The sequence below is a fragment of the Echinops telfairi genome, unplaced genomic scaffold, assembly GCF_000313985.2.
Source record: "Echinops telfairi isolate 266 unplaced genomic scaffold, ASM31398v2 ScPeMD7_17;HRSCAF=63, whole genome shotgun sequence".
Taxonomy (NCBI): Eukaryota; Metazoa; Chordata; class Mammalia; order Afrosoricida; family Tenrecidae; genus Echinops; species Echinops telfairi.
Window position 1 is genome coordinate 9,297,839 of NW_022103914.1, and position 10,819 is coordinate 9,308,657.

The following is a 10,819-nucleotide window of genomic DNA, read 5'->3' on the forward strand; positions in this document are numbered from 1 at the left end:
AGCATTTCATCAACCCAATTATTTTCCACTTTGAATTTTTTTGTTGATGTCCTCCTGTGTTTCCATTAATGAAAGGCAAGTTGAATTAAGAATTTCTGAAACCTGGTTATAAAATGTACTTTTTGAAACATGTTATGTGGAGCACACTTGTTATTCAGGACTTTGGGGGTAAAATTATATGACACATATACACCACCTTCTACAGCTCTTGGCAGGTGCATGAAATTTAGGGTGCCCCATCTGTGCAAACATGGACAAACTGAGAGAAAGGCAAATTCCAAATAGTGCCCCTAAATCCAAACCAACTGCTGCCAAGTTGAGTGTCCCATAGGGCAGAGTAGAGATACTCCACAGGGGATGCGAGACTTTAAATCTTTATGAGGGCGACAGCTCCATCTTTTGACCATGTGGCTAGCAGCCCAACAATTAAGCTACCAGGGCTCCTACAATAAGGCACCGGCACCCAGAAATATACTTACAAGTTAAAAAGTTTTGCAAACGCACATCTCCCCATCATGTATACTTTCATTCAATACCCTGTAAAAAAGTAATTGTGGCCCATCCCAGTTCTCCCACTTCAGTTACTGGCCACCCTTCCTGACAGCTGCATGCACTGCCAGTGGGAAAGCAGGTGTCCAATAAACCCCAGAGGAGGAAATTGTAGCCGGTTGGTGTATGTCTTATGGGCAGGTCGTGAAAGGGTTAAAATCCTGCTTCAGCAAGCACTGCTGTGAGGCTAGTAGCTAGCATTCAGCTTGACGTCCATCTCTTTGTTGGGGGTGGCATATGCAACACTAGTTGTAAATTATGAAAATGAAGACTCCCGTCTTAATCTCTTTATTATTCAACCCTTCCTTTAAAATTGCATGGTAAAAGGAACTATCTTTACATTCATTGATACTCTTGACCCCAGACTACATCAAATTATGGGGCAGTATTTGCCCAAGCATCACACTTAACATACAAGTAGTTGGCTTCTATACTGAACTCGGTGAAAATACAGCCTGTTAGAACATGGGTAGGAAATGTCGGGCCCATGGGCTGTATAAGGCTGGAGAAACCGTCAATACCAGCTAACAGTACGCTCCTTATCACAAAGAAGCAGTTCCGCCATTGTATGAGGGATGTGTTAATGAAATGTGTGAACAGTACGGGCTCTGAAGGATGTTATAAATACCCAAATGGCCCTTAGCAGGAAAAGGTTCCCACCCCTGCTTGAGAGAAACACTGTTTCATAAAGAAAATTTTCAGTTCATTTAACAGCCGCACAGCTAGTGTGAGGTGAGGGACCACCTGTGGTAATGACATGTACCAACTAATCTCATCTATCCTGACCAAGATGCCCATTACTGGAGCCTTGAACAAGGTGAGCCTATTTCAAAAGGATGCATTTTCCTTGAGAAAAAAGAACCAACAAATAGACGAAATAGTTTTCAGAGCAGGAGTTCCCATTTTTTACACAGGACAAACTACAAAAGTCAGGAGACAAAAATGGTCACAGCATTCCCTAGATGTGCATTGTGAGTCCTGGGGATACTGCCAACTGTCCTAGAACCCGTTTGCCACTGGAACCTCCTGGTATGAGGTCTAGGACACAGCTTTCCTCCGGGAGCGGGAGGATGAGATGGGTTAGACAGGGCAACGCTGACTAAAGGAGTCTGATAGGAAGTATTTTGAAGGGAAAAACAACACAGATGCTCCCGCAGGAGATTCTGAAATGCACCCTCTGCATTCCAAATCACTGCTTCTGTTCGCGCTCAGCCTGGGTCTTACGAATCCTGCCTTGACACTTCTTGGGGAGAAGGTGCTTATCCAACAAAATTCCAAATGTCTTTCCTGCCCACAGATCTATTGCCTTAACCCTAGACTGAAATCCTCTATTTCTGGGGGGTGGGGGATTCCTAATGGGTCCAAGTTCCAAGTTCTCTTACCACGAGGAAATGTTTCCCTCTGAGCGTGTGTGGCTAAAGCATGTTCACCACAAAGCTGCTGGCTGAGGCAGGTTCGGCCACAGCCGATAGTTTTGGACAGTCTCTAAGTCTAATCTCCCTGAGACTTCAAGGCCCGACGCCATCTTCCTCTGGAGTTTATCTGCCGTACACCAGCTTTTCCCAATCCATGTCTCTCCCTGTCTCAAAGGTAGAAACCGCTAGTGGATGTCCTAGAAAGTATTTTCTGACAAAACTGCTTGCAACCCATCTGGAAAACAGAGATCAGTGATGTCCCCTGAGCACACACACGGCCCAGTCACGGACTGTCCGCTTCCTCAGGGGCTCAGGGGCTCCCTTTCACATGGCCCGTGGCAGGGAGAAAAGAAAAGGAAGTCCGCCCCCTTCACTATTTCTAAGAGGCGGGTGGAGAGTCACAACTAAGAGGGAACTTATCAAAGAAGAGACGTGTGGAACTGGGGGAAAAAAGGTAGAGCATTCACTGTATAATTTCACTACCTGAAATGAAACTAAAAACAGAAAGTACAAGAATAAAGGTAAGTCATTTAATATGTCTCATTCTGTTCAACTCCAGCCTCCGTTTTCCTCCCTTCCGTAGTCCCCTTTCTCTCATTTATTGCATTCAAGGAACCCAACAGGAGAGAGAGAGAAAAGAGTGCAATGGGAGTGCTCAGTCTCCATTTGCTTCTTCATTCATTTACCTCAAGTTCTGCGTTCTAGCTTGGGTCTTTTAGGGATTCACAGGACCCCACTGTGAGACGGAAAAGAAGCCATAGAACCTGGCGGGAATCAAAGGACTGGTGCTTGGGATGGAGGCGGGAACCTTAATTATTTTCATTTTCCCTCTATTTATTCATTCTTAAATTTATTTATACCTGTCTTTATGCTTTTGTTCTTCTTAAGTGAATTGATACTATAATTCAAATTCCCGCTTGAATTTTTAGATTTGTTCTGTGAACACAAATGTAAACCATGTAAGAGACTAATCTGAATAAACTACCCACAAACATTTTAGATGAAATATAAAGGAGCAAGAAAAGGTTTTGAACTGGTTTTCTCATCACGGTCACTGTGTGTGTCTGACCAAGAGCGATGCTACAGGAAGAGCAGCCTGCCTCTGTGGGTTGCCGAAGCTCGAAATCCTGACAGGCAGACAATCTCGTTTCTTTCTCCCAAGGAGTGGCTGGGAGTTCCTGATCACTGACCAAGCAGCAGAGCTCGTCAATGTTTTATTCGGTTATTTAATATTTATATACTTTTTGATTCTTGGATTATCTGAAATAGGAAGTTAAAGTGGACAAAGGAATCAACCGCAAAATGGCCTGTTTCACCTCCCCTTTCACTCTCCCCACCACACAGCCACTCTACTTAAGGAAAAATTCTTTTACAGAGGTTTCCAGTTTATTTTAAAGACCAGTTGTATTTTTAAAAGGTTGATATAAGCCATTAGAAAATCTTAAGATAGGCCGGGTGTCACACAAACATTACCATATATACTGGAGTATAAGCCAACCTGAATTATCAGCTGTGGCACCTGTTACCACAAAAACTGTATTAAAAATGTGCTGGAAAATAGCTTATACATGAGTATATACAGTATGTATTTTTATGCCCCAATGAATTATGACAAATGATATCATCACGAGACCAGAGAATTGTTTATTTTTACCTGTTCTTGGGTCCGATTCTTCCAGTATAACCACCTTTTTTTCCAGTCCGGACCTATCATGTTCTCAATTGCACTTTCAGCTATAGGGGGAAAAAAATCAATTCATTAAGAATTTTATCAGTTATCAAGTATATAGCTTCTAATTAATAATGATCATTTTTCTTTAACTTCTTCAAAGTGCTTTATCAATACAAACTCGTTCAAATAAGAAAAGTATGACATAAGAACTTACTATATATACCTAGAATCAAAAAAACGCATAATTGCTTATTAAATTCCTATATATACAGTAAGCAAACACATTAAAATAGTCTCCGTTACGTCATTTTAGACTATCAGTACACAAATCCAATTTATTGCACATTTCTAGTTAATTCTAAGCAGTTGACTGAAAAACCCACAAATCATATTCAACTACAGTGTTATAGATAAAGACCTAGAAAGGAATGGTCACTGTATTTTGCGAAGGTTCACAAAGTTAGAGGACTCCTTTGTCGCTGCGAATACTCGGAGTGCACCACCCCGCGCCACTACATACTATCCTTGAGGCGAGCCTGAAGAGCCTCCTCCATGAAGTAAATGGCCGCATCCCACTGCTGTTTGTCTGAGATAGACCGGTCTTCCAAAGCATTGTGCTGAATAACTCTCTGAAGGACGAGGAAGGAAAAGACGAACTTGATTGACCGCTTACCATTTTAATACTCTTATTCAAATCAATAGCTCATGAGTAGTCAGTATCCAAAGCAATAGATATTTCTAAACCAACATAAAAGTATGTTTTTCTGTATCAATGCGAACGTAGGGGGTTGGAGCACAGACCCCAAATCCATCTGTAGACAATTGGATATCCCCACACACAAGGGTTGTAAGGAAGGGATGATTCAACCAAGGTGTAGTATAGCACCGATAAATCACACATCATTCCTGTAGTTTCTGAATGCTTCCCCCCACCCCCCACCACGATCCAGTTCTACCTTACAAATCTGGCTACTGGAGTACACACATTGGCACAGATAACAGCTCTTGGCACATGGAATTCAGGGCAGATAAACCCTTCAGGAACAGTAGTGGGAGCAGCAATATCATGAGGGGAGGAAGATGGTCAGGGAGTGGGGAAGGGGGAACCCATCACAAGGTTGGATATATAGCCCCCCTCCGAAGGGGACCAATAACAGAAATGTGGGTGAAGGGAGACATCGGACAATGTAAGATATGAAATAATAATAACAGTATATACCTAAATACTCGTGTATAAACCGAGTTTTCCAGCACATTTAAAATGGAGTTTTTGTGGTAAAATTAGGTTCCTTGGCTGATATTCAGGTCAGCTTATACTCGAGTATATACGGTAATTGATCAAGGATTCATGAAGGTGGAGGATTGGGGAGGGAGGGACAAAGAGGAGCTTATACTAAGGGCTCAAGTAGAAAATGTTTTGGAAATGATGATGGCAACATATGTACAAATATGCTTGATATAATCGATGTAAGGAAGAGCTGTAAGAGGCCCCAATAAAATGACTTAAAAAACAAACAAACAAGTATGTTTTTCCCATAAACATGCAGGTCACTTTTTTTTTTTGGTCGCCTTATTTGTCATCTTTCTAATTAAACAACAGAGCGTCTCAGCCCACCATAAATTAGCTATCTTTAAGACAGTCCAGAGAGAGATCTATGAGATATTAATAACATAAAGTTCATTAGCCAGAGCCCTCGCATTCAGGAGTTATTAAGTTAGATCATCATCATCTTCTGTTTGGGCTACATAACTTAAGTGTTATAATTTTTAAAAAAGAGAAGAGGAAAAAGTTAATAGTCACATTTCACTGTTAACAACAACGATAAACGTAAAAAGGCAGAAACTTACAAGATCTAAGCAATTGTAAATATTATTTATTAAAGCTAATATTGGGTTTTCTAACTTTAAAAGTGGCACCAGACTTTCAAAAGTCTATCTTATAAAGTAATTGGCAAGAATGAGTGTGGTTTTCAAATAATTCAGGCATTTCTTCCAAATTTTAATTTTAACAGCCCATAGAAAGTCCCTAGACAACAACTCAAGCCTGTCACTGAACAGGGCCTCTCCTCACTGAGCAGAACAGGTGTTTCCTAAAGGTTATAGCAGTACGTTCTATAGAACAAAGGTCGGGGATAACGGTCAGAGGCCAAAACATTATAATCAGACAGAGCCAGATTTAAATTCCAACTCAGTGATTGGCAAGGCTGTTATTGATGTGTGTCGCCCACCAACTACAAGTGACAGCAACCCTACGAAACAGAACAGAAATGTCCCAAAGGATTTCCAAAGCTGACAATGCTCAGTGCCACTGAGTCCATTCTAACTCAGAGGACAGGGTAGAACTGCCCCTGTGGGTTTCCAAAACTGCAACTCTTTACAGGAGTAGTAGAAAGCCTTGTCTTTCTCTCACAGAGCAGCTGGTGGTTTGGAACTGCTGAACTTGAGTTTGGCAGCCAATACGTAGCCCACTACGCCACCAGGGATCCTTTTAATGAAAGTAGGACTACTGTAAAAACTCAATAAAATAATGCCTACAGAATACTCAGCAGAGTCCTGGCACACTATAAACATTTAATATATAGTAGGCAGCATTATGATTTTAACGATTCCAATATTTTATGATTCAGAACTACTGAAAGTCAATGCATAGCCTTCTTTTCGCTGCATCAGAGAGTGAAATGTAGCTTAGGCCCACGCTGATGGAAGCCTGCTACTACGAAGTTCAAGTTCTTTTCTGAGATGACAGCCAAGACACAAATGGCAGAAGCTTAGAAAGGCTGAGAAAAATGTGTTAAAGGGCAGATTAAAGATCATATGAGATGGCTTCAAAAAGTTCACAGAAAAATGGAATTAAAAGATAATGGATTTTTTTCCCTGTGCACTCTTTGAAGCCCCTCTGTATATTTATTTATTTCCCTAGTCATTTTAAATAGAAACTATCATGTGATTCTGAGCAGAATCGAATTGAACCCAGTTTTCAGAAGGCTATCGAGGACAGTGAGAACCCAAAATCAATCTGCAGGGCCGCCATGGGTTAAGCCTAGATTCCAGTGAATCCCTCTGACCACAGCCCAGGGGTGTGAATAGCCTGGCCGTCAGATTAAGAGCATTATAAAGTTGATTAAGGCAGCTGTGGTTAGGTTAAAATGTGTTATCTTATCATTTTATCTCCTTTCTGACCCATTTTAAAGTTGTCTGTTTTTAATATTTTCTTTCTTTTTGATTTAGCTTTTTCTCTTTTGTTTGGTCATTGTTGGTGGCATTCTTTGCTTCCTATTTGTTTTCTATGAATTTTTGTGTATGAAATACAGGATAGATGAGTCTATAGAGATAGTAAGTGGATAAAAAATTACTTAGGGGCATGGCAGGGGAAGCTGGGGAGAAATGAGAGCTAACAACAAGTATAAGATACTGTTCTGAGAATGATTGTGGTGACGACTGTACATGTCTTCTTAACATGACTGAACCACTAAACTGTATGATAAGTGAATTACATGCCAATAAAATTATTTTGAAAATGAGGAGGAGTACGGAGTGAGGACCCAAAGTCCATCCATAGGCAACTGGACATCCCCTTACAGAAGGGTCGTGGGGAAGAGACGAGCCAGTTTGGGTGCAGTGTAGCAATGATGAAACATATAATTCTCCTCTAGTTCTTTAATGCTTCTCTCCCCCACCCCACCCCGGCCCCTGCTATCATGATCCTGATTCTACTTTACAAATCCAGCTAGACCAGAGCATGCACACTGGTACACATCAGAGCTGGAAAGACAAGGAATCCAGGACAGATGAACCCCTCAGGACCACTGGTGAGAGTGGCGATACCAGGAGGGTGGACGCAAGGTGGGGTAGAAACGGGGAACTGATCACAAGGATCTACATATAACCCCCTCCCCGGGGTATGAACAACAGAAAAGTGGGTGAAGAGAGACATCAGACAGTGTAAGACATGACAAAATAATAATAATTTATAAATTATCAAGGGAGGGGCGAGCGGGGAGGGAGGGGAAAAAGTGAGGAGCTGATACCAAGGGCTCAAGAAGAAAGCAAATGTCTTGTGAATGATGATGGCAACAAATGTACAATGTGCTTGACACAATGGATGGATGCACAGATTGTGGTAAGAGTTGTATGAGCTCCCGATAAAATGATTTAAAAAAATTTTAAGTAGTTATAATAAAAGAAAAAAAGTCCCCTCCAAAAGCGTATTAGTTTGAAAAGCTATACAAAAATCTGAGGTCGATTTTCTAATGTGCACATGACTCACCAAGCTGTCTTCTGCAAAGTCATTCCATTTGTGGCGTTTAATGCTTTCCTCCTTAACAGCTTCCTTCAGCTTATCAAAGATGTCATCATGCTCTTTCCCTTTAGGTTCTGTCATGAAGCGGGAAAATTCATCTTGCAACGTCTCCCAAGCAACCTAAGATTATTTAAAAGAGGAAAAGAAAGCCACTTAGACTATATGCGTTTAGTTAAAACATAATACAAACAGAAACATGAATTCAAGTTAAATAAAAGAGATCAATTTATCAGAAAACATACATAAACCAACATAAAAAAGGGCAGCGAGCATAAACTTGCCCAGTGGCAGCTGGCTGTTGGGCGAGAGATTTGCCCTCCTGATGTGCTCTGCATAGAGTTCACCACTTTCACAAATCAGTGAGCTGGCACTGAAACGTTAGGAGGCTTGCTATAAAATCTGCATTTCTAGCCTTCCTGGGACATTGCGCCCACACCGTACCCCCCCTTCCTCCATGAGTCCCCCACCAGATAAGGGTAGCACATCAGTCTGCCACTGGACTTGTTTCACCCAGTATTCACTGGGGTTTTCCTGCTTCTTCCCCACTGGAGTCTAAAACGCCATAGTCAATGGTTTGATCTTCGGTGTGGCACTAGCACTTTCTAATAGAGCAGAGGATTATTCAGGAGTGTACTTTAGGTAACGCTGAACAGTCTCCTCAAGGAAACGAAAGGCGGCAGAGTGTCAAAAGTAATTAAGAACAAACACTACTTTTACGTAAGTAGGTTTTATGTTTAGCCTTCCTCATGTGACAGGTAAAGGTAGCCTGAAAGAAAAAGAGGTACATCGAAGAATACCCAGTTAGCGATGGCACTGGTCTTAAAAATCTCTGTTCCTGTCACCTGGGCAATGATGTTCCGTCAACTACTCCTAGGCCTAAGGATGGACATCAGCATAAGACGATTCTATGCCCATTCAATGACCACTTCCACTGCTTGAACTTTAGAACAGAAGAATACCCTATTACGAGACAGGGCCCCGGATGTGAGGGAAAGCCAGTAGTGAGGGCCGCCAGTCACGTGGTGGCAGCAGCACTTCTACTCTTTCACAGGTAAATGTGCTGAGAACTGACCAGGGTTCAGCGACATGCAACTTTGGAAGAGAGGAGTTAAGTGTTCTCAGTATGGGAAGCTAGAGGAAACGGAGCCCTAGAGCTGGAGAGGAAAGGGATGAAACCACAAGCAATTCACTGGAAACTGAAACTGTTTCTGGGATAGGCAGTGAAAAGCAAAGTTAGTTTTAACATCCATTTCAATTTTGTACCTTCACACACACAAACCATAAAACATTGACTGAGGAAAATCACTCTTGAGAACAATGTGTATGGCTGACTAGCTCAGATATGGCAATGAAGCTATCAGCAACTGGCACTTACTATGTGCCACAGACTAAGTCTTTCCACGCATTCACTATGTAATCCTCAGAGCTACCCTACAAGGTGGAGAAAGAACCACCCCAATTTCACAAGAGGAAAGAGACCAGAAAAGTTCACTACCCCAAGGATCCTGGAGAGCAGACATGCGTGGATAACAAAAATGGCTTCTCCAATTAATGGACTTCCTTAGTCTAAACTTATGGCGAGAGCTTATAAAATATATAAAAGCAGTCTAGAAAATCCATCAATACAACTTTTTTCCCTGCATTAAACATGTTTTCTTACAGAATTTCCATCCAGAGTAATTCAAAATATTTTGCTGGCTTTAAAAAAATGCTATCTTTGGAAAAAGAATCAATACTTTTAGCCCTGTGGCAATTCCTACCATTTAAAACAGTGGAGTACACGGGCTAAAAATAAAGTTCATGGCTGTGAAGTGATCAACCTAAAACCCACAGCTCCTCGTCCCTTCACACATGCTTCTTACCAAGGGAATTAAATTACATCCTAACCTCTACTGCTCTATTAGGGAGTTGTTTATCAGTCCATTGTTTAAGCTTGATATCCACTGTAGTATTAAACGTCCCTGAATTCATAGTCTGTGCGGCAGGAAGATAGATGTTTTCAATCACATGAGTTGATACTCTTTCCCACAGGGACTGCTGAAGGATTTCCTCCCTAAAATTTAAAGAAAACAAAAATACCTAAGTTTAAGAACATTGAAGTGAATTATAATGTTAACTTTTAAAAAAGAACCTAATTTTGCTGACAATACTTAACTTAGAATAAACAGTATATATTTAAGGAGTATCACTGTTGAGGTCTCACATACATAGAAAAAGTTCATGGAAAAATGGAATGAAAAGATCAAAGGATTTTTCCACAAACTTTCTGGGGCCCCTTTGAGCATACACAATGAAGATAAAGAACAGTTATCTAACCGTTGTGACCTCTGGGACTGCTTTTATTTGCTACAGATGAATTTTCATTTTCTAGAATTTTACGAAATGCAATCATTTATATAACAGACCCACACAACACCAAAGAACTGGCTTAAAATACATATAACTATAGTCACAAGTTTTTTAATGTCAAGATTTGGTTAATTGACAGAGGACAGATGAGATTCATTTTCTGGATAGGGAGAGGAGATGAAATAGGTAAATGTTTACTTCCGCTTTACTTAAAAGCAAAGAAAAGGCACACCATGGAGTTAGGCTCTAACATGGATGAACTCCTTCTGACCATAGACCAAGGCCGTTGAGCACCCTTGTTACCATGGACCGTGCATTGGAAAGGGGATTACTGCAGACTGAAGTTTTTCTCTGCTGTACTTTGTTATTGTTCTTAGTTTTTAATATGATATTTTCTATTGAAATTTTCCTGTTTTACTTTTTTGGTATGGTTTCTTGTATATGAAATCCAGGATAGGTAAATCTATTAAGACATTAACTAGATCAATGGTTAGGGGAGGGTAGGGGAAAATGGGAAACTAATAACAATGAGTA

At 40.9% G+C, this 10,819-nt stretch overlaps 1 protein-coding gene across 4 annotated transcripts in view; it reads right to left on the reverse strand.

The window, feature by feature from the left end:
* OPA1 (OPA1 mitochondrial dynamin like GTPase) overlaps positions 1-10,819 on the reverse strand; it is a 91,227-nt gene that overhangs the window by 34,887 nt on the left and 45,521 nt on the right. For all 4 annotated transcript variants that reach the window (XM_004712285.2, XM_004712290.2, XM_004712286.3 and 1 more), the window contains 4 exons: positions 9,824-9,989; positions 7,904-8,056; positions 4,157-4,265; positions 3,619-3,698 (listed from right to left, as the gene is read on the reverse strand). In XM_004712285.2, coding sequence (XP_004712342.1) covers positions 3,619-3,698; positions 4,157-4,265; positions 7,904-8,056; positions 9,824-9,989 — 508 coding nt within the window. The remainder of the gene's footprint in view (positions 1-3,618; positions 3,699-4,156; positions 4,266-7,903; positions 8,057-9,823; positions 9,990-10,819) is intronic.